This window comes from Bos grunniens, chromosome 1 (assembly GCF_055505025.1).
Source record: "Bos grunniens cultivar Pamir isolate PY7600 chromosome 1, Bosgru_T2T1.0, whole genome shotgun sequence".
In the NCBI taxonomy this organism is placed as follows: Eukaryota; Metazoa; Chordata; class Mammalia; order Artiodactyla; family Bovidae; genus Bos; species Bos grunniens.
In genome coordinates, this window is record NC_141165.1 from 45737204 (window position 1) to 45761936 (window position 24733).

Below are 24733 nucleotides of genomic sequence, written 5' to 3' on the forward strand. Positions count from 1 at the left end.
GAATTTTCCAGTTTTCTTCTTGTAATTTCTACTTCTACCATTGTGGTCAGAAAAGATACTTGATTATCATTTCAGTCTTGTTGAATTTAGTATGACTTGTTTTGTGGCCAAACGTGATTTATTCTGGAGAATGTTCCAACTGTGCTTGAGAAGAATATGTATTTCTCTCCACATTTTACTTATTTCAGTCTATTCTTACTTCCATGGTTTACAGTCAGTTGGATGTATCAATAATTCTTATCTTTCCTCTATAAGTGAGGCTCCCCCCTCCACAAGCTTCTTTCAAGATGTTTTTTATTTTGTAAATCATATGCCTAGGTGTAATTTTTTTTCTTTTTGTATTTATGCTGCTCAGTGTTTTCTGAGCTTCCTGGGTTAGTTTGATGTCTTATATTAATTTCAGGGGAAATTCTCATTCATTATGGTTTTAAATATTCTGTTCCTCTTTCTCTTTCTTCTAGAAGTTCCATTGTTTATGTTATTTGTACTTGTGTCACAGTTCCTGGATGTTCTGTTTTGGTTTTTTTTTCCAGTGTTTTTTTCTTTTTGGTTTTCAGCTTCTAGCTTAGAGAGTATATCTTAAGCCATGTCCAGTGATAAGCCCATCAAAGACATTCTTCATTTCTGTTATAGTGTTTTTGATCCCTTGAAATCATTATGGTCCCTTGGAGAATTTCCAACTCTCTGCTTACATTGCCCAGCTCTTGCATACTCTATCCATTTGAGCCCTTAGCTTCTTAATAATACTTATTTTAAATTCCCAAGCTGATAATTCCAATATCTCTGCAGTATCTGAGTCTCTTTTAACACTTGATCTATCTCTTCAAACTTATTTTTTCCCTTTTAGTGTATCTTGTACTTTTTTCTTGTTAGCTTGACATGATGTACTGGGTACAAGGAATTGCTGTAGATGGCAAGGTGTTGGGGAGAGGGAAAGTGTTCTGTGGTCTTAGGAGTAGGTCTCAGTCTTAGTGAACCTGTGGCTTCGGGCTGTAGATTTCAGTGTTTTCAGTTTTTCCCTCTGTTAGATGGGACAGGAGGACTAGAATGGGCTAGAGTTGAGTGTTTTCTTTTCTCCCAAGTTAGTTTGTTCTGATAAAACCCTGTCATATTAGACTGGTTAAATAGTTTCTCCTGAGAGTAGAAGACCTTATTAAGAAGAAAAGAATGGCTTGGTATATTTCAAAATGTTTTATTTTTCCCTCCCCTTTTGGAAGCACAAGGGGATTTTCCTCTAATATTCACTGTGAGAACTTAGTGAAGCTACTGGAGAGTGTGGGGATCCCAGATGACTGGGTCTTCCTGGACATTTTATCTCTCAGATTTGTCCATGCTGAGCCTCCAGTGATATCAATTATAGTTCAAGTTTCCCTACCTCAGCAATGGTTCCTATAGAGGTTTGCAATCATGGAGTTCTCCAATAAGTTGTGATTCTCTCTATTTACCTGTCAGTCTCTCTAAGGGTATTTAATCAACTTTTTACTTGTTGTTAGAACATAGTGGTGTCTTCTAGCTTCTTACTTCCAAGTGTTTTAGCCTGAGCAACCAGAGGATGGTTTCTGTTTACCTGATGTGAAAGAATGAAGTAATTTGGGTTTGCATATTAAATTTAAGGTTTCTTATTAAACATTGAAATGAAGGTGTGACTAGGCAGTTTTATATATTTTTGAGTAGGACTGTAGAAGAGAAAACTGGACTGGAGGAATAAATTCAGGGATATACCAACATACAGGTAACATTTAAGGTCATGAGAGTTTGGAATCATTCAGAATGTGTAGAGCAGAAACTTAAGGACTGAATACTGTTTGACTTTCATGTGTAGAGATGGATAAGATGAGGAACCAACAAAGAAGGTTCAGCATTAGACAATGAAATAAGGAATGAACCAGGACAGTGGTGTCTGAGAAGCCAAGTAAAGAAAGTGTGAGCTTCCCTAGTAGAGGAGAATGAGTGTAAGTTTGGGAGGTTAGCAAGCCTGATTTATCTACTTGATTAGCTGGGGATACTGGCAAGTTTCTTGATTTCTCAGAGCCATAGACAGCGGGTAGTACATGTACATGTAAAACATCTAGCCTATCGTCTGCTGCTTTGTAGATGATTATTTGTCAGAAGCCCATTAGTCAAGTAAGTGGAGTTATATTCATGGTTAATAGTATGCAAGAAGGAAACACTTAGGATATTCTGATGGGTTTAATGTATGAGGATTTTCTAATATAGAAAATTGGTAGCTGCACATTGCATGTTGAAGGCATATAAGACTGAGATCTAAAACTGAGTTACCCTTGCGTTGAATAGACACAATGATTGCAGTAATGATTCTCCACTGGGTGGAGAAGTGAGGATACTGTGAAATGATGTCACAGCCATGTCGTTCATTAATTGCTATATGAAGGAAGGCCTTATAAAGCCAGATCATGGCAATGTAGTTTTTATTTGTATTTTTTTTCCCCATAGCTAAAAATCTACTAATTTGAATCAGTTTCCACATTTATGGAGGAAGAAATTGTGAGGAATTACTGTGGGTGCTCACTGAGTATTTTCAATATGAAAAAAAATTATTTATGATTATTTTTTCTATAAAGGTATAGCAAATGAATCTAAAAAATTGTATGGAGCCCAGTTCCACCCTGAAGTTGGCCTTACAGAAAATGGGAAAGTAATACTGAAGAATTTTCTCTACGATATAGCTGGGTGCAGTGGGACCTTCACTGTGCAGAACAGAGAAATTGAGTGCATTCGAGAGATCAAAGAGGGAGTGGGCACATCAAAAGTTTTGGTAAGCAATTTACATCTGAAAGTCTAAAACTTTGTGCCAGTAGTGTTAGACTCAAGGTTGACTTACTTAGTATAGCCCTTAAATTTTGACTGGGTGATAAGTGTTTTTGAGTTGCCCTGTTTCAGAGTGCTTTTTCAGTTACCATACATATCTTTAATACAAACCAGGGGTTGAACCTGAGCCCTTAGCAGTGAGAGCACGGAGTTCTAACCACTGGACCACCAGGGAATTCCCCAGTGTTTTTAGGTAGTGATTTAAGCTCTTACTGTCTTTGTGCTTATTTTACTCAGTTTGACTTTTCATTTCACCCTGCAGGTTTTACTCAGTGGTGGAGTAGACTCAACAGTTTGTACAGCTTTGTTAAATCGTGCTTTGAACCAAGATCAAGTCATTGCTGTGCACATTGATAATGGCTTTATGAGAAAACGAGAAAGTCAGTCTGTTGAAGAGGCCCTCAGAAAGCTTGGAATTCAAGTCAAAGGTATTGATGAACTCCAGAAAAGTTAACTTACATCTCAGGACTTGTTTAATCAAATCTAGCTTGTGATTAAATTAACCAAGTAGAGTTTTCCCAGTAATCGAGTACAGTTTTCCCAGTAAGCTTATGGTTGAAATGTTTTTTATTTTTACATTGTAGTTACTTCTGGTTCAAGAGTGGCCACAGTATAAATTTTGCAAATTGATTCCTCCTAATGTTATATATAGAAGAATAAGTTACCATTTTCCAGCCACCATTCTGTTCTTTCTATTCATCTTCTTAGGCCTTAACTGCTTTTACATTTATGGATATCTTCTGCACTTTTATAAAAAAAGATGTAAGCCATAGTTACAGTGAAATTAAATTAGTAGTTTCATGATATAAACTATCGACTTAATTGGAATTGATGCCAAAATGTTGAGTGTAAAATGAAGACTTGTATAGTTAAACATGAAGTAAAAATGAGTCTATTTCTTTCTTCTTTGGAAATATCACTAAAATAACAATACAGGCATAAAACAAGTGTAATGCCAGAAGGATGAGGAATAGAGAGGAGGTGATAATAGCAGTCTAATGGTTTCAACAAAATGTTGGGAAGTGGAAAGCAGATGGTTTATGCAGATTTTCTCTGATAAGCTAATGAAGCTTAAATTTTAGGGCTACTCACCAGCCAGGCCTTTTCCAAAATTTGGGAAAGGACCCTATCAGTATCTTCTCATAGTTACACATTTTATGAAATTTGAAGTAAGGTATTTTAATAATTTATAGTTAATTTATTTTGTCTTTCTCCTCTTTCTCTCTTTTGGGTGGTTTTATAGTGGCTGCAGGCATTTGGGAATTATGCTAAGAAAACATCGAGTTGGGGATACATTTAGTTTGGATTTGGTGCTATATTTGTGATTTGCAGTAGTTTCTGTGTATAGTTTATAGTTTGTGTTAGCCATAGGAGTATTGCGTGATTTGTTATTCCTTTTCTTGAAAGGGCCCTCTGAATGGTTTCATTTCAGCCCCACAGAAACCTGCATCTGTCTTTGTTAACTGAAGTGGTAGGATGGAGGACCCAGAAACTTGGGGAAGGGTTGCGGGAAGGAAGCCCAGCAAAACGCAGGGCTTCTGGGAAGCTCAGGAGATGGGAACACTGGCTGCCTCACAGGGCCTGCTCACTGTCAGCCTAGAAAGTGTTGGATCAAAGTCTGAGAAGCAGTTACTTTCCCCTTTAAATAGGAACACAGCTGCTGCTGTCCCTCAGACCCTAGGCTAAACAAGAGAGGCTTTGGACTTGGGCATGTCAATACCAGGCATAGTTGAAGGTGGAAGGAAGATTGTATGTTAAAAACGGTAACATTAAGGAAAAGCCTTATGTACAGAACGATATCTCTTCCCCTCCACTGGCCACTTCCTCTGTTCAGGCTATCAGAATGCTTAGAAACAGGAAATTGGAGATGTCTTCTCTGGGTAATTGACCAGCTTGAGAGAAAGACCTACAAATTCAGTAAAGTGAAGTAGCCAGCTGCCTTGGCATCTTGTAGAGAACCCTTTCTTTTTTTTTTTTTTTTAAACTTTACTCTTTAAAAGGACAGCTAAGGATCGCTAAGAGTATGTTTTTAGACATTAGGTTTTCACGGGACTGGTCACTGTGCAGTTCCGAGGACTTTGATCCCTGTATATGTACCGCTGCTTTGACTCCTTTTGGGGGATTTTGCTTGTTGCTCTGGTGAAGCACTGAATAGAAGGAAAGCAATTAGCATAATTTGTGATAATATGGTCCTAGATAGTAAAATGCCACAGAATTCTCAAAGGAACAAAACTCAGTGAGTGCCCGTATATGGACTCTGTTAGTCATAGTTCATTGGTAGTTCTAGAATATGTAGGCAGTTTAAGGGGAGAATCAGAGGATCCATATAGGTTTTTTTTTTTTGTAGTTGATCTACTACTTACTATTTTCAAAAATCTTCTGTTAGTTTAAAATATGCTTCTCTCCTGTTCCCCAGTGATAAATGCTGCTCATTCTTTCTACAATGGAACAACAACTCTACCAATATCAGATGAAGACAGAACTCCACGAAAGAGAATTAGCAAAACGTTAAATATGACTACAAGTCCTGAGGAGAAAAGAAAAATCATTGGGGATACTTTTGTTAAGGTACTTTTTAAATATTTTCAGTGTATCCTATTTTAAATGTGAATTTTAGTATTTTTTTCCTTGTCATTATACCAAATAGTCAAATTTTGTGACTAATTTTGATTCTTTTTTGGCTAAGAGTTTTACTGTGTTTTGCTATTATACTGACTAATAGAAACTATTTTATGTTTTAAAAAACATGTACTTACATTGTTAGGCTGTTGTTTTAATTGCTTAAGAGTAGATATTTTTAGTTGATACTAGATTTTAGTTCTTTGGATATTTCAATGGGTAGATGTCTTTTGGCTTTGATGGGGATGTTCATATACCTTTTTGAATTATGTTAAATAAGCATTTGTCCTTCAGTTCAGTTCAGTTACTCAGTCGTGTCCAACTCTTTGCGACCCCATGAACCACAGCACACCAGGCCTCCCTGTCCATTACCAACTCCTGGAGTCCACCCAAACCCATGTCTGTTGAGTCGATGATGCCATCCAACCATCTCATCCTCTGTCGTCCCCTTCTCCTCCTGCCCTTAATCTTTCCCAGCATCAGGGTCTTTTCCAGTGAGTCAGCTCTTCACATCAAGTGGCCAAAGTATTGGAGTTTCAGCTTCAACATCAGTCCTTCCAATGAATATTCAGGACTGATTTCCTTTAGGATGGACTGGTTGGATCTCCTTGCAGTCCAAGGGACTCTCAAGAGTCTTCTTCAACACCACAGTTCAAAAGCATCAATTCTTCGGCACTCAGCTTTCTTTATAGTCCAACTCTCACATCCGTACATGAGCACTGGAAAAACCATAGCTTTGACTAGACGGACCTTTGTTGACAAAGTAATGTCTCTGCTTTTGAATATGCTATCTCGGTTGGTCATAACTTTCCTTCCAAGGAGTAAGCGTCTTTTAATTTCCTGGCTGCAATCACCATCTGTAGTGATTTTAGAGCCCAGAAAAATAAAGTCAGCCACTGTTTCCACTGTTTTCCCATTTATTTTCCATGAAGTGATGGGACCAGATGCCATGATCTTCGTTTTCTGAATGTTGAGCTTTAAGCCAACTTTTTCACTCTCCTCTTTCACTTTCATCAAGAGGCTCTTTAGTTCTTCTTCACTTTCTACCATAAGGGTGGTGTCATCTGCATATCTAAGGTTATTGATGGTTCTCCTGGCAATCTTGATTCCAGCTGTGCTTCCTCCAGCCCAGCGTTTCTCATGATGTACTCTGCATATAAGTTAAATAAGCAGGGTGACAGTATACAGCCTTGATGTACTCCTTTTCCTATTTGGAACCAGTCTGTAGTTCCATGTCCAGTTCTAACTGTTGCTTGACCTGCATACAGATTTCTCAGGAGGCAGGTCAAGTGGTCTGGTATTCCCATCTCTTTCAGAATTTGTCCTTAAAGGAATTTAATTTGAGGGTTGGTGGATTTCATCTCCTGGTTAGTATTGCAAAAGGACTCTTAGAAATTTAGCTGTAAGTATAAAATTTTGTTGTCTTGAAAAAAAATTTGTTTGTTTTACTCCTGTTGATTATAGATTGCCAATGAAGTAATTGGAGAAATGAACTTGAAACCAGAGGAGGTTTTCCTTGCCCAAGGTACTTTACGGCCTGATCTAATTGAAAGTGCATCTCTTGTTGCAAGTGGCAAAGCTGAACTCATCAAAACCCATCACAATGACACAGAACTTATCAGAAAGTTGAGAGAGGAGGTAAAAGCTTTTGAAATCTTTACCATAAAGCCTCTTTCCCTCCTTCACAATTTTTAAGTGTACAGTTCAATAGTTTTCAGTATATTTATATTGTTGTGAAACAGATCTGCATAACTTTTTCATTTTGCAAAACTGAAACTCTGTACCTGTTGAACAACAGCTACCCTTTTCTCCCTCTCTCTAACCCTTGATAATCTACCATTCTACTGTTTGTTTCAATGAATTTGACTATTTTAAATACCTCTTATAAGCACAATCATAGTTTTTGTGTTTTTGTGACTGGCTTATTTCACTTAGTATAAGTCCTCAAGGTTCATCCATGTTGTAGCATGTGATAGGGTTTCCTTCCTTTTTAAGCTGAATAATACTTTATTGTATGTATATACACATATCACCGATGGGCATTTGGATTGCTTCCACTTTTTGGTTGCTGTGAACTTTGTTGTGCTGCTGTGAACATGGATTTGCAAATATCTCTTTGAGCCCCTGCTTTCAATTCTTTTGGAGATGTACTAAGAAGTGGGATATCTGAGTCTTAATGATAGTTTTATTTTTAGTTTTTTGAGGGACTTACTTAATGTCTCATCAGCAGCTGTACTATATTAAAATCCTACCAGTAGTGCAAAAAGCTTCCTGTTTCTGCGTACCTTGCCCAACACTTGTTATTTTCTGTTCTTTTTTTAAAAGACGTCCATCCTAATGGATGTGAATTACCTGTCCCTTTTTATTATTTTAGGCATCCTAGTAGATGAGAAGTGGTAGGTATCTCATTGTGGTTTTGATTTGCATTTCCCTAATTGGCCAACGATGTCAGTCACCTTTTATGTGCTTATTGGCTCTTTGTATATCTTTGGAGAAAAATCTATTCAGATCTTTTGCCCATTTTTAAATTGGCGTATTTATCTTTTTATTATTGAATTGCATGTGTTCTTTATGTAGTCTGTAGTCTGGTTGCTGGTTATTAGATACATGATTTGCCTTCTGAGGGTTGTCTTTTCACTTTCTTGATGGTATCATTTGGAGAGTTAATTTTTAAACACTAGTATGTTTTCTGATCGACTTATATTACAATGAGAACTAGATCAGAGATGTTTGGGTAAGTTTGCTCTGCTTTTTGTCTGTTTAAAAGGTTTGTGTTTAAAATGTATCTCAAAGAGATATATAAAAATCACTAAAATATCTAATTCCTTAAAAAGACAAAGGAAGAAATACTTTAAAAGATGAAGTTTTAAAAATGATTTTTAAAGGTAAAAGACAACAGGAAAAGTGAGTAATTTGTTGTTCTTTGTTTTTCGTGTCATTTTGGTTACTATTATAATTTGTATTAATTGGCCTTTTTCTTTCATGTAGGGAAAAGTAATAGAACCTTTGAAAGATTTTCATAAGGATGAAGTAAGAATCTTAGGCAGAGAACTTGGACTTCCAGAAGAGTTAGTTTCCAGGCATCCATTTCCAGGTAAGAAATGTAGTTCTGTTTGGTTTACCATTATGTCTTCATGTTGAACAAGAATCAATTCAGACATGTTTTGAAGTAATTTATCATCTTAGAGAATATGTAACTTGAAAGAAAGGAAAGGATGGGTAGGAAATAAACATTGTTTTTAGTGCCTACTGTATATATTTCATTTTATTAAATACTCATTTTTAATTATATGTATATTTAAGTGTTGCATTATCCTTGTGTAAATAGGTTGACATGTAATGTTGCCATCAGATAAGAAAACCAAGAAATATTTTAATAACATCGCCATATAATTCTCAGTGTTAGAACTTGGGTTTTTATGTTCTTTCTACTATACCATGATGTATTCCAGATAGTAATTAACTAGAAATAAGAGAAGTGTGACGCAAAGTAGCAAACTGAATGCTTCACCAGTGGCAACCCAGAACTGTCTCCTCACCCTGCATCTTGTAGGGAGGCAGGGAGTTTTTTGCTCTTGTGTTTTAAAAGCTGGAACTGAATTGTGCCATATTTCCCCTTGCTGCTGAAACCACGCATAGAAGACTCGCTGCCTTTGTGCATTGTCACGTATCTTAATGTCAGTCCTTTGCTGTACATGACATAAAATAAGTTGGTTTTGTTTTAGTGTAGTACAGATTTTTTTTGTTGTTTTTTAGTTTTGCTTTTACAGGTGGTAGAGAGTCTTCCTGCAGTGCGGGAGACTCAGGTTTGATCCCTAGGTCCGGAAGATCCCCTGGAGAAGGAAATGGCAACCCACTCCAGTTTCTTGCCTGGAAAACTCCCATGGATGGAGGAGCCTGGCATGCTACAGTCCATGGGATCACAGAGTCAGACATGACTGAGTGACTTCACTTTGCACTTTAAAACTCAGTTCTCTGAAACCCTTATCCCCTGACTGACTTGTCTGAATGGATGAACCATTTGTTTTCACAGTGCTGTATGTAACTCATTTGTGAACAAATGAAAATATTCCATTTTTAAGTAGTCATAAAAATATTAATAATTAGAGGTGATATTTGTTAATTAGGACTGTAAGCAAGTCTTAACCTGTTTTTGTTTTGAGTTCTTGAGCATGGCAAGTCTTCTACCTCAGTTCCTATGTCTCTATGATAGTTATTAGGTGATGAGTTGAAAGTGATCTAATCAAATTAAAAAGAATAGTTAGTGTTTCTTGAGTACTAGTGTGAGCTAGGCATTCTGGTAAATATTTTGCATATTGTGTTATTTGATCCTCACAATAACAACTACTGTTATCCTGTTGTCCAGTTGAGGGAATTTAGGGACAGAGGCTAGTTTGCCAAAAGTTACACAGACTGAGTTTGGAACCAGGAGTCTAGCCCCACTAAGGCCTCCTCAGTACTGGTTACTCTTAACTACCATATTGCCTCCATAAATAGTGTTAGAAAGATAATGACTCACATGGAGATTAGCCCTTGTTTATGTTACTAACTTCAATTCTGGTATTCGAGATGTTCAGTCCCAATGTGTGTTGGCAAAGAATTGTGTCTGCAAGTAGTTTTAAATAGATTGGCACATAATTGTGTATTAAAAATAATTATTAGAGAATTTTGAGGTTCTTAATACGTGTACTATGAAAATAAGAGATGGAAATAACTGATATGAAGAGAATTGAGGCATTCTAAAAGTGATGAGTTGTATGGGAAACTCATAGCTGAATTTCATGTTAAACACTTTAGAAACCCTAAAGTGTATATGTCAATTATATTTCAATAAAAGCAGTATCTTGTGACACAGAGCTAAAAATATATCCGGTAGGGGAGAGGTGAGTATTGTTCATGAGTAGACAGAAGGCCACTGCACTTTACTGGATGCTATACATGGGCACTTACAGTACACGAAGTCACTGGATAAGTGACTCTCCCAAAAGTGGGATGAGATGGAGTATGAGGGCTCCAGCAACAGCCCGGGCCTGGGGCCTGCACCCTGACAGAGGCAGAGCAGCTGCTGGGGAGCTCGCAGGAGGAGGGGTTGGGGAGTGGAGCCGGGGGGCCGCTGGGGGCTCAGCACTGCCGCTGAACTTGGGGACCCCTCATGACCTGGCAGCCGCTCCAGTGCTGGCTGGAGAGTCTGTCCCAGGTGCCCATTTGTAGGGTTCCTTCCTCACACCCCTAGGAGGGGCAGCATCCAGTAAAAACTCTGTCCGGGGGAGGGGAGAATAAGATTTTATATTAAATATAACATTTATATTAAATATCATTGTACTCCCTTCTTTAGGTCCTGGCCTGGCAATCAGAGTAATATGTGCTGAAGAACCTTATATTTGTAAGGATTTTCCTGAAACTAACAATATTTTGAAAATAGTAGCTGATTTTTCTGCAAGTGTTAAAAAGGTAATTTGTGTTGAATTTGTATATTATAGGAGCTTTAACAAGATATAGCTAATCAGTACAAGGAACTGAATGGATTCTTGTTATATTTCAGTATTTACAATGAATTAATTAGGGTTTTATTACTTGAAAATTCAGAGATATTTAACCTTTGGAAATGACTACGAAGACAGTATTCTACAGAGGCTCTTAAATGCAGACTTCTCTTTTAAGCTATTCTATATGTTTATCAGCTATTCTATATATTTTAACAGATTAGATACATTGAATTCCTGAAAATAAAATACTTGATATCAAGTATTTTAAAACACCCTTTCATATGTCTTGTGAGAAAGTAAGGGAGATCATTTTAGTTCCAAACTGAGGATGATTGAGAAGTCTTCAGTTCTTCTGTATATTTGGTGCTTAAAATTTATAATCTATATTAAAGTGGGCTTTGATTGGTAGTGCTTTTGAGTGTCGGAAAAGAAGCAATATAAATTATCTTCGGAGTCTCTTCAACTGGGCTTCAGAGAATCCCCATAAATAGGACTTTAACAAATATGAGCTTATAATAAAAAACTACAAAGTACATCTAAAAGTAAGGCACAATGAATGAGAGCTAGTAGAAGGTGACCCTCAAGCACTTCAGATACTGGAATTAACAATAAATCATATATAAAGTACAAAGAATTAAAAGAAGCAATTGTTAATGAGAATAAGGTATATAAAGTGCCTGGGAGCTTTGAAAAAAAATTAAGTTCTAGAAATGAAAATAACTGAAATTAAAAAGAGCTAAAGAGAGAGTTAGTGAACTTGAATTATCCAGAAATTGGAACAAAGCATCAAAGAGAAAATATGATTAGAAGAGATTAAGACAAAATGAGAACGCCAACTTAAATGTATATCCTGAAGGAGATAGACAAAAGTATTTGCATTCTGCCACACTTTTGAAAGGGCTTCCCTGGTGACTCAGTCGCAGAGAGCTGGACATGACTAAGTGATTAAGCACAGCACAGCACACTGTTGAAAGACACCATGCCTCAGATTTAGGAAATATAGTACATCCTAATCATGGTAAAGGAGAAGAATTTGACATCTAATAGGCATAACTAATTGGGGTTCCCTGGTGGCTCAGAAGTGAAGAATCTGCCTGCAGTGCAGTAGCCACAGGAGAAGCGGGTTCAATCCCTGGGTGGGGAAGATCCCCTGAAGAAGGGCATGGCAACCCACGCCAGTATTCTTGCCTGTAGAATTTCATGGACAGAGAAGCCTGGCAGGCTACAGTCCATAGGGTCGCAGAGAGTTGGTCACAACTGAAGTGACTTGGCACACGCAGAAGCATAACTGTGGAAACTACAGGCTGCCAAAGACAAAGCAACTGCATAAAGGAAATACTATTATGCAGGCTGTGAAAGGAACAGTAAAAGCAGGAAGAATGCAAAATGCCAAGAGAAAATACTTGTGAACAATAGTGAACAGATAAATCGTCTCAAATAACTTGGGCGAAATAAAGATGTTTTCACAGAAACAGAATTTATTGCCAATAGTCTATTACTTAAGGAGCTAAAGGCAGTGGTTCTCAACCCTGGTTGTATATTAGATTCAACAGGGGAAGCTTTTGAAATATACTGTGCTTGGACCCCTTCTGCCTAGAATTTATTTAATTGATGTGTAATGGCACCTCAGTGTACTAGGTAATTTGAGTGTGTAGCTAGGTTTGAGAACCACTGTTTTAAAGAACTGACTAGAGAAGAAGGAATGGAGGAGCCTGGTAGGCTGCAGTCCATGGGGTCGCTAGGAGTCGGACACAACTGAGCGACTTTACTTTCACTTTTCACTTTTCACTTTCATGCATTGGAGAAGGAAATGGCAACCCACTCCAGTATTCTTGCCTGGAGAATCCCAGGGATGGGGGGAGCCTGGTGGGCTGCTGTCTCTGGGGTCGCACAGAGTCGGACACGACTGAAGTGACTTAGCAGCAGCAGCAGCAGCAAAGAAGGAAGAGGATCCTAGTTTGAATGGTCTGAGATACAGGAAGGACTGATAAGCAAATAAAATGGTAAATGGGTAAAATTAAACAGGCTGTATAAACTGATCTCAATTTTGGTGTTTATTTTAAAAAAAATACAACATACAGCTAAAATAGCTTGTAAGCCATGGGAGGATTGATTGGAGTTAAAGAATTCAAAGACCGTTGTATTGCTTGCCAGATGAGCACAGATTGATTCTCTTTTGTTAAAGATCCCCACTTAAGGGGAGCCGCTAAAGAATGAAAATAGAGGGTTTAACTTCACAACTAGTAAAGGGGAAATAAATGAGTTGGGAAAAACCATCAGTTCAGAGAAATGTAAGAAAGGAGAAAGAAACATAAAAAGTGGACACACAAATAGAAACTACTGAATAAACTTGTAAAATGGAATTAAACCTTATTATTAATTAAAAGACTAACATCTTTAGTTAGGACATAATTGTCAAACTAGATTGAGGAGTAAAATCTAACTATAGTCTGTTTAGCTAGGGATAGAAAGAGGGAAGGTAAAAGAATAGAAAAGGATAAAAGAATGGAAAAACATAAATTCATTTCAGACAAAGTTGACTTTATAACAAAAAATTCCCCTGGAGATAAGGAGAATTTGACTTGTGAGGTGTCCCTTGCCGGTGACAGAGGAAAAGGCTCCGTGTGTATAAATTTTATCTGTATTTCCTGTCCTAATATTTAACTTTTCATAGCCCTGGCCCTCAGAGATGAAATTCTGACAATACTGCATAGCACACACAAGTTAGAAATACCAAATAGAATCTATTGCTTATAAACTAGAAAGTATAGATACATAAGACAGTAATAGGTACCAAAAGAGTGACTGCCTTATTTCTTGAAATCCTAAGAAGTATGTCTTTGGTTTTCTTAGCCACATACGCTACTACAAAGAGTTAAAGCCTGCACGACAGAAGAGGATCAGGAAAAGCTGATGCAAATTACAAGTCTGCACTCACTGAATGCCTTCCTGCTACCAATTAAAACTGTGGGTGTGCAGGTGAGTTGTGTGAATTCACTGACCTGTGACATAACTTCTGCTGCTCTTTCTGCTAATATTGAAATAAGAATGACTTACAAAAAAGAAATATGAAAGTGTATACAAGTTTAAAAATGTAAAAAGGTAATATTTTATGAATGCTTATGGAGTGAATAAGGTTGTAGGAACTAAATATTCAGGCTGAGATTTTGTAGTTTCGAAACACCTATCATCTATAACCAATAGTAAAACTTCAAAGAATGAATTGTCATAGGATTGGCTTGCTTTTGCTTTGAAGGACAGGAACTGAGAGGTCATGTCCTCATTTATCCTTCTTGATGTGAAATGTTCTGTGGCTTTAGAAGTCTCTGACTGCAGGAAAGGCCCTGGATGCCTGTTCTCGGCTTGTGTTTTCCTTAAAGCCGTGTCCTCTGCCTCTTCAGCATGTCTTCTCTCTTCCTCTGAGCTGTGATAATGTACAACTAACATTTTCAGTATTTGTTGTGCAGTCTTTCCAATTGTAAAAGCATGTGACTATAATATAGTTCTCATTTTTGAAATACTATTCATAAATAGATTATATTAAGTTTGTCTTTGTTTACATGATCATCAAGTGAGTTTCTAGGGGGAAAGACTTGGGAGGATAGGGAAGGAGTAAGGTTTCTTTTCTGTGATTAGGATTTGAAGTTAAATGGAAACCAGAAAAGGTGTCAGTAATTCTACTAAAAATTGTGTGAGTGCCAGTTAGTGGGTTAATGTAGTTATAATGTTCTCTTAAAGTAGAATTAAGCGTGAAAAGAAATGTTTTACAGATCTAACTCTTTTCCCTAAATATGTGACTCTGAGCCCATTCTTTTAAATTCCCCTTTCTCCTGAATTCATGTAGCCCTGTTTGTAAATAAACAGTAAAACTTCATTGTTCTTTTATAATTAAACTAAAATATTTTAGTTAATGGAAATGATATGGGACAGTTATTTCCCCCTTTCTCCCTTTTTCAGGGTCCTTATGTGAAAGCTACTTACATTGTTTTTAAATCAAGTTGAAATAACTGTTCCTGGAATTGTAAAAATAATTGTCTTTCAATGGTATATAGATTATCTCATCATAGATTCATTTTGAAATTCATGATATGCTATTTCAGGCAGATATTACCCTACTTAATAAAAATAGAAGAGCAGACAGGTTGACCCCCTGCCCCCCCAGTTCTAACAAGGTCTGTTATAAAAAACTTGCAGCTCTGTATGCTGACTTCTCATTTTTTGATAAGTTCATAGATAATACTATGGATAAATAAATATAATTTGTAGGATGAATGATTTCTTTTTAAAAAATGATTTAACATATGCACACTACTATATATGAAATACACAACTGTAGTACAGGAAACTATAAACTGTAATGGAAAAGAATCTGAAAAAGAGTATGTATATGTTTGTATAACTAAATCACTTTGTATACTTGAAACTAACATAGCATTGTAAATTAACTACACTTCATTTTTAAAAAATGACGCTTATTCAGGCTCTGTTACTTTTCCCGTCAAAATAGAAGTTTCTTTTGTTGTTATCTTTTAGTCTCTTAGGTCTTTGGAGCTGAGGTTTAGAAATCCAGATAAAAATCATAATTCATGGTTAGTGTAGCAATGAGGTTTATTTTCTAAATATCAAAATAAACTACTTGTTAAAAAAAAAAAGAAAAAGGCACAATACATTTAAAAACTAAATCTCCCTATTTTTGCTCTATAGTTAAATGTCCTTTCAGAATCATTTAGAATGAGAATGAAATTATTTGACACATTGTACATCACCTTTTTCTTTTTAACCGAGCATCATGAACTTCTTTTCATGCCATTGCAAGTAGATCCGTATTGTTAACTGTTGCCTTATATTCCATGTATGATTATACCATCATTTATTTAATAATTCTCCTACCAATGGACATTTAAACCATTTTCACTTTGTCATTATTATAGGCAAGTAATCTTATTTTTTCAAGGAGTTATTTCATGTGTTTCAGTAATATTTCTTGGATTAAAGAGCATGTGTGCTTTAAACTTTAATAGATACTATTATATTGGCATTCAAATAGTCTGAATTCTTATATTCTCAAGTTTACTGCATATTTGGTAATTATTTAATCTTGTAAGTTACTTTTCAGTTTTTTACAAAGCAAATTACTTGGATTAAACAAGACAGATGAAAAAGGAATCAGTATTATCAGTTTTATTCGCTTGTTTTAAAATTTGCTTTCTTTACTTATTTTAAAACTAACTCATTTTAAAGGAATAAATTATTTTTATATCTGACTTGAGAATCCTTTATCCATCTGATAAATATGGACACATCTTGTCTCCCAAATTAGGTGTGCTGGCTATCTGTATGTAGTTAAGCAGATATTTGGAATGAAATCCCAATGGATCTCATGTGTATGTTGAATAAATTGTTGAAATTACTGTAACACTTTATAATGTCTAAGGTGATTTAAGTAGAATTTAGTGGGGAATTTTTATTTAGGATTTATTTATGTTGTTAGCAAAATATCCATATATATTTTTAGTCAAGCATGTTTTTGTTAAAAGTACTTTCCATGGTGTCACCATGCAGGAAGTATTTTCCATTCCATCTTTTGATTTATATGAAATCAATAAAAATTATCAATTGTATTTTTATTTTTAGGGTGACTGTCGTTCTTACAGTTATGTGTGTGGAATCTCCAGTAAGGATGAGCCTGACTGGGAATCTCTTATTTTCCTAGCTAGACTTATACCTCGTATGTGTCACAACATTAACAGGTATGTTCTGCAGCTGGCAGTGGGGTGAGATGTAGTATAAGGCTGTGATTTTTTTTTTTTTAAGGTCTTCCCATTGTTGAAAGACAGTTTAGGTCACAACCCAGCAGGTATTTAATAATACTTTGTATTTTGTTTGTTCATTGCAGTACAATCATCTACTTATTAAAAAATTTTTTGAGGTAAATAGGATGGCTTTTATTGAATAGTTTTAGTATGAAATTTAAAGACTTTAAAAATGTCTGATTAGCAACTTACACTATTTGTTTTATGATGTTTTATTCCAGAAAGATTGAAAAAAATGTACAAGTTACTTACTATTAGGGACTTGGTCAATTTAATAATCATTACAGAGTAAAGATACAAACACACCAGATATCATTAAAATAACTGCCTTAAATGTTTTAAAAATTTTGAACTTAGTTCTTCAGATCCAGTTTTCCTTTAATTTGCACATAAATTCCTTATGTCAGGTATATCAACAGCTGATTTATAACCTATATGTAATACTCAGTAGCATTGTCTCCTTTACAGTTCAAAAATCTTACTCATTTAGTACCAGATTGCTAATTAAATGTTATTTCACAGTTTTTTACTCTTGTCTATTTCCTTCATGAGTATTAGGCAGTTGAGAATCAAAAAGGATTACTTGAGATTTCAGTTTACTCAAATTAGCTACAGCGTTTATAAACCTATCTGTTGGTGTTTACTTAGTGGGGTGTGTACATTTCTCTTTTTTTGGCCGTTCTTCATGGCTTGTGGGATCTTAGGTCCCTGACCAGAGGTTGAACCCATGCCCTCAGCAGTGAAAGCGCAGGGTTGTAACCTTTGGACTACCAGGGAATTTCCATGGTGTGTGTATTTCTGTACTGTTGTGGCTAGTGTTTTTGGCTGTTGTTGGCCTTTAAGAAAAGAAGTCAGAGGGAAGTCACATTTTTACTAATGGGAACATGTTAAAAGGCTTGCGTAGATGAACCAAAGGCCTCCAAATATAGATACACCTTTAATACACTGAAAAGTGAATTATTAATAAATAATGGTAAATTTGTAATTGCCTATTTTGAATGGAGGTAATTGTCTTGGTTAAAATAATGGTTTAAAATTCTAAAATGCTAGTACCTAAATAAACTTCATTGGTCATACAGAAAATTCCCTTTCACTAAGTTTGGCTCCATTGCTTTACTATATAATTAGTATATTTTTCATTTTGCAGCATTCTTATAGTTTCATCTGTCTCTGTCCTTTTCTTTTACCAAAGGGCCCTTACCCTTGTTTAAACTTTATCTCTATCCTTTTGTATTCTATTCTTTCTGCCTGTCTTTTCTGTTTTTCCTCGTTTTTCTCTCCCTCCATTCTTAATCCTTCCTCACTTCCCAAAAAGGAAAAAAAAAATCAACAACCAATAAACAAAAAACTAGATTTTAAAAATATGAACCTAGCAAGCCCCTGAAAAACATATTTGGTGATTTTTAAATTTTTGTGGGGGGAGGGACTGGAATTTAAGTAACTTTTTTAAAAAGCTTTCAATTTTTGCCAACCCCTGCCCCGCCCCCCTAGTTTGCATGGTGGAATCTTTGTGTAGAGAGGGACGGTTCCAGTTTTTCTGTCCTACACAGGATGGAAGACAGCTTGTCTCTGTACATATTCTATGACCACTCTTGTTTGAAATAAATAAGACAAAAAGGAGCAAGTTAATGGCATTCTCTTGCCCAGTTGCTTTTTCCTCTAAGGATTATGAGCTCTAGGAAGCATATTGCTTTAAAGTGTGGCTTACTTTCAATACCTGGGATGAAACTGTTCCTGTGAAAGTATGTTTGGAAGGAGGCAGTGAAGTAGTTGGTGGTTTTGATCGGATGCTTTTTTCTTCTGTATGTTTGTTTTATTCTAAGTACCTATTAATAAGAAGGGGAAAAGGCATTGTTAAACTTGCCCTTGGTAGTTGCAGGGGAGATTTATTTTCTCTGCTAAAGACAGATATGGCTAAGGAAAAGGGATAGTTGCCTGCTGGCTGGGACTGGATTGGAAAGAGCCAGGTGGCACTTGTCTCTATCCCCTTCTCTCTCTTGTTTTCTGGGTGAAGGTTATAGAACAGATTCCCCAAATCAGCAATAAGATTCCCCTTGAGTTGTTGTACTTATTTGATACTAATTTCTTTAAGCTATCTTCCAAATTCTACTTTTATTAATTAACATCTGCAATGTATCTTCATAAGTTTCAGACATTTACTTGAAGCCGTAATGAGTCATTCCTTTTCCAACAAGTCTTACTTTGGTGACATTTACCCCCCACCCCGCTTACTAGTTATTTAAATTTTTGGCTTTGCTGGGTCTTCGTTGCTGTGCAAGGGCTTTTTCTAGTTACTGCTGGCAGGCTTCTCATTGCAATGGCTTCTTGTTGCAGAGCACAGGTTCTAGGGCCTGTGGGCTTTAGTAGTTGTGTTGCATAGGCTCAGTTGCTCTGTGGCACGTGGGATCTTCCTGGACCAGGATCAAACCCATGTCCCCTTCATTGGCAGGCAGATTCTTAACCAAAGGACCACTGTTTATTTTAAGAATGGCTTCCCTGGTGCCATTCTTTTATTCATGAAATATGTACATAGTGAAATAAGAATCTTTCTTTGGGATCAGTGTTCTCCAAAGTGTAAAAAAAAAATGTATAGCTTCATCTTGGAGGTGACCAGTGCATATTAGCATATTACAGTGTCTGAAGTTTTGTTATCAGTCAGTTCAGTCACTCAGTCTTTGTGACCCCATGGACTGCAGCACACCAGGCCTCCTTGTCCACCATGAACTCCCGAAGTCTACTCAAACTCATGTCCATTGAGTTGGTGATGCCATCCAACCACCTCATCCTCTGTCATCCCCTTCTCCTCCCACCTTCAATCTTTCACAGCCTCGGGGTCTTTTCAGATGAGTCAGTTCTTCACATCAATTGGCCAAAGTATTGGAGTTTCAGCTTCAACATCAGTCCTTCCAATGAATATTCAGGACTGATTTCCTTTAGGATGGACTGGTTGGATCTCCTTGTAGTCCAAGAGACTCTCAAGAGTCTTCTTCAACACCACAGTTCAAAAGCATCAATTCTTCAGCACTCAGCTTTCTTTATAGTCCAACTCTCACATCCATACATGACCACTGGAAAAACCATAGCTTTGACTAGACGGACGTTTGTTGACAAAGTAATGTCTCTGCTTTTTAATATGCTGTCTAGGTTGGTCAAAACTTGTCTTCCAAGGTGCAAGCGTCTTTTAATTTCATGGCTGCAGTCACCATCTGTAGTGATTTTGGAGCCCCCAAAATAAAGTCAGCCACTGTTTCCACTGTTTCCCCATCTATTTGCCATGAAGTGATGGGACCAGATGCCATGATCTTCGTTTTCTGAATGTTGAGTTTTAAGCCAACTTTTTCACTCTCCTCTTTCACTTTCATCAACAGGCTCTTTAGTTGTTCTTTGCTTTCTGCCATAAGGGTGGTGTCATCTGCATATTTGCATTATTGATATTTCTCCCGGCAGTCTTGACTCCAGTTTGTGCTTCATCCAGCCCAGCGTTTCTCATGATGTATTTTGCATGTAAGTTAAATAAGCAGGATGACAATATACAGCCTTGACGTACACCTTTTCCTATTAGGAACCAGTCTGTTCCATGTCCAGTTACAACTGTTGCTTCCTGACCTGAGTACAGATTTCTCAAGAGGCAGGTCAGGTGGTCTGGTAGTCCCATCCCTTGAAGAATTTTCCACAGTTTGTGGTGATCCACAGTCAATGGCTTTGGCATAGTCAATAAAGCAGAAGTAGATGTTTTTCTGGAACTCTCTTGCTTTTTCGATGATCCAACAGATGTTGGCAATTTAATCTCTGGTTCCTCTGCCTTTTCTAAAACCAGCTTGAGCATCTGGAAGTTCATGGTTCATGTATTGTTGAAGCCTGGCTTAGAGAATTTTGAGCATTACTTTACTTGCGTATGAGATTATGCAATTGTGCAGTATCTTGAGTATTCTTTAACATTGCCCTTAAAACCTATTTATTTAATTCATTTTTCCCCCATGCTTTTGTGAATTGATTTCCTAGGGCTACCATAACAAATCACCACAAACTAGAAGGCTTAACACAATAAAAATCTATTACGTCACAGTTCTGGAGGCTATAACTCTGATATCAAGGGTGGTGTCAGCAGGGCATTGCTCTCTCTGAAGGGTCTAGGGGAGCATCCTTCTCCTCTTCATAGTTTCTGATGTTTGCTGGCAGTCGTTGCCTTGAGGCGGTCGAACTCCTGTCTTCATCTCCATCTTTACATGGCCCTCTCTTCTCCGTGTGTCTGTCTTTCCAGATTGCCTTTTGCTTAGAAGGACACCCACCAGTCATTGGATTAGCCTCCTGCCCCCGCCCCAGATTATGACCTTTGTTCGATTACATTTGCAAAGACCCTGTTTTCACCCCCAGATTCGAGATGAACATGAAGTTTTGGGTGTACTTTTCAATCCAGTACATTAAATGGAAAGAGGATTGTGATAACTCAAGTTTATCTTCACACTAGTATTTCAGAGAATGTATTTTGAGAAAGGTTCAGACAACAGGTACCTTCTATAATCCTGTCCTTCCCATTGGGGATTTGAAGTGGGTAAGAGATGGGCCTAAGAACAAATGCAAAAAATGTTATTTTATGTGCTTTGTTTCCTCATACTAAAATGTGTTGTCTTTATCATTTTCACTTCCTTCCTTCTAGAGTTGTTTATATATTTGGCCCACCAGTTAAAGAACCTCCTACAGATGTTACTCCCACTTTCTTGACCACAGGGGTGCTCAGTACTTTACGCCAAGCTGATTTTGAGGCCCATAACATTCTCAGGGAGTCTGGTAAGTTGCCCATTTTGTTCATCACTACATGCTTCAACTAGATTTTGAAAGCTTGGCTTTATGATTTTTAGTAGGAGGATTCAGCTTTTAGTATTATTATTTTAATTCTCTGGGTAGTTCTGTGACATTGCTTTATCTGTATAGAATTTACTCATATTTATGGTCACTTGCAGACATGCACAAAGTGACAGAAAATTTGAATTGCTCAACTCAGATGTTCCCAGCTGAGGTTGAAGATGGGAGTCCTCTGTCTTCTTGTTTCAGCTCTGTTTCTGTAAAAAGTGTCTTTTTTGTCATCTATTTAATGCCATGTTGTTTTGCATTTTCATGCTTTTTGTTGGTGATTTCACTGTTCAAAAATGTCCTCTAAGCTTAGTGCTGAGGTGCTGCTGACTAGGTTCCTAAGCACAGGAAGACTATTATGTGCCTTACTGAGAAAACTGGTGTGTTAGATAAGCTTCCTTCAAGCTAGAGTTACAGTGCCGTTGGCTGTGAGCTCACTGTTAATGAATCTACAACAGATATTGAGCAAGGTGTCTTTAAACAGAAAACACATAAAGAAAGGTTATATATTGATCAGTTGATGAATATGTTATGACTAGAGGGTTGCAAAAATAGGCTTGCAAGACCCTAACTCTGGATTCCCTCTAGGATTAGTGGCTCAGTATTTTCTTATACAGTGTTTGCAGTATAGAAGATAATTACATGAATAATTAATTGACTTATATGTATAAAACATCACTGCAGTCATCAGACTCTATAATTTGTATTTGTGATTGCATTTGCTTACAGTACTATGAGAGTAGCTGAATACAGTACATGATGACAGTCCTAAGAAGAGCTGTGTCTGTGTGTGTGTGATTTTAGATCCTGTCTGGAAGGATTTAATTGAACTGAGAGTGCTTTCCTATGGCATGGTGATTGATTCTACATGTTAACTTCCTTTCTCTAGGGTATGCTGGGAAAATCAGCCAGATGCCGGTGATTTTGACACCTTTGCATTTTGATCGGGACCCACTTCAGAAGCAACCTTCTTGCCAGAGATCTGTGGTTATTCGAACCTTTATTACTAGTGATTTCATGACTGGTATACCTGCAACCCCTGGCAATGAGATCCCCGTAGAGGTAATATATACATTTTTTTCTGATGTACGTATTTAATACCTTAACATTTTATAATAATGGTGAATGGGATAGGCTGTGGCAATGTTATTTCTGAGGTTGGTTTTCTGTTCATAAAATAGGCTCTCATTTTTTAATGTCCACATAATTCATTATTTAATACATTGTAGTAGGAAAAAGCCCTAAGTTTATTAACCTCTCCTCCAGATGTCTGATTATTATGTGGAGACTCCCAACTCTAATCTATCTTTTTATCTAATCGTGCCAATCTCTGCCTTATATATAGTGTCCTCCAAGTAGAAAAAGAAAACCCTAGGAGTGAAGAAGAGTTGATTAGATATAAGGATGAGATTTAATAGCATTATGGCCAGGCACCCGTGAATTTCTTAATGCTCTGCCAACTAGCAATTACAGTTTTGATCACCATCTTCTTTCTTGTTATCCCTCCACTAGAGTATTCTTTCCAGAGGAGCTGTTTCTAAGATAGCAAGTAAAAGTCAAAGCAAGACTTTATTAGTTGTACCACTGTTCCAGAACTCTGATACAGGGCTCTGATTATATTACTAGCTAGTATAGATATGTGGATTGGAGAATGTGGCTTAGAGTCTGTTTTCCCTTAGGCTTGCATTTGCCTAGTTTCTGGCCAGTTAGGTGACAAGGCCGTCCTCGTCTATACATGTAGCAATGATTATTATTACCTGTGTTATGTGCCACCTTAGTGGCCTCGGAGTTGTGAGCTGCAGAGAACCTGTGAAGCGTTGTTTTCCACCCATGAAGTCACATGCTTGGATGCTGTAGCAGGGTCAGGTTGCTATAAATGCTTCTAAACATTTGCTGTGGACCAGTAACACCCATGACTTGCAGACTGCACTTTGAGTACTACTGAATTTAAGTTACTTATATCTGTAGAGTCACTACGTAAATTAATCATAAATGTATCCTGTATACCTAGAAAGTGAAAGTTGCTCATTCGTATCCGACTCTTTGCAACTCCATGGACTGTATAGCCCATGGAATTCTCCAGGCCAGAATACCGGAATGGGTTGCCATCCCCTTCTCTAGGGGATCTTCCCAATCCAGGGACAGAACCCAGGTCTCCTGCATTGCAGGTGGATTCTTTTTTTTTTTTTTTTGGCTGCACCAGGTCTTTAGTTGCAGCATGTGGGATTTAATTCCCTTACCAAGCATTGAACCCAGGCCCCTTGCATTGGCAGCTTGGAGTCTCAGCCACTGGACCACCAGGGAAATTCCCACAGGTGGATTCTTTACCATCTGAGCCACAAGGGAAGCCCATATACCTAGAGAACAGTGGTGAAAATAGATTGTGTTTTAATCTGAAATTACAAATGAAATTACAAATTCTAGCTCTGTTGAACATGCAGTGGACTCTAGCTCTTTATTTATAATCTTTGTTTTATAACAGGTGGTGTTAAAGATGGTCACTGAGATTAAGAAGATTCCTGGTATTTCTCGAATTATGTATGACTTAACATCAAAGCCCCCAGGAACTACTGAGTGGGAGTAATAAACTTCTTGTTCTACTAAAGTTCCGTGTGCAGTTTAAATTGTTTAGAAACCATTCCCAGTATTGAATGCAGTACTGTTAAAAGTGTTACTGGAGCAACCACATCACATCTGAATTCTCTGCAGCAAAAGTCTACGGCTTAAGAGCTGAGCTGGGGATAACTAAAAGGGACTGAAGAGTTCGTACGGGTATAATCAAAGCACCATTGCCTACACTCATACAGACTGACACTGCTTTTGCCTTTACCTCTGTCTCACTTGTTCTTTATGTATAAACTCACTGTGTCTATTGATGTCTCTGCAATCAAAGATGTATGGAAGTGGGTGAGTTTGGGGGCTGGTAGTGGACTTCTGTCCCCTTGCCAGTTTCTAAGAGATATTAGAAACACCATTATTTACCAATGTGACTTAGGATGTATACCTTTTGGCAAAACTGAATTTCCCTGTAAGTAACTTTATTTCTCCAGGAATGGGTCAACATACCAGATAAAGATATGGGTGGGCTGTCCCACCCACTTTTGCAGGACACTGAGACCGTAAAATGGTAAGCTA

At 37.2% G+C, this 24733-nt stretch overlaps 1 protein-coding gene across 4 annotated transcripts in view; it reads left to right on the plus strand.

Annotated features, from left to right (window-relative positions):
- Positions 1-24203, plus strand: part of GMPS (guanosine monophosphate synthase) — a 70631-nt gene extending 46428 nt beyond the window's left edge. For all 4 annotated transcript variants that reach the window (XM_086391455.1, XM_086391447.1, XM_086391475.1 and 1 more), the window contains 11 exons: positions 2583-2776; positions 3092-3257; positions 5246-5397; positions 6913-7086; positions 8437-8542; positions 10784-10899; positions 13788-13913; positions 16569-16684; positions 21405-21535; positions 22488-22660; positions 24081-24203. In XM_086391455.1, the coding sequence (XP_086247581.1) occupies positions 2583-2776; positions 3092-3257; positions 5246-5397; positions 6913-7086; positions 8437-8542; positions 10784-10899; positions 13788-13913; positions 16569-16684; positions 21405-21535; positions 22488-22660; positions 24081-24182 (1556 nt within the window). In that variant the 3' untranslated portion in view covers positions 24183-24203. The remainder of the gene's footprint in view (positions 1-2582; positions 2777-3091; positions 3258-5245; positions 5398-6912; positions 7087-8436; positions 8543-10783; positions 10900-13787; positions 13914-16568; positions 16685-21404; positions 21536-22487; positions 22661-24080) is intronic.
- The last annotated feature ends 530 nt before the right edge of the window (positions 24204-24733 follow it).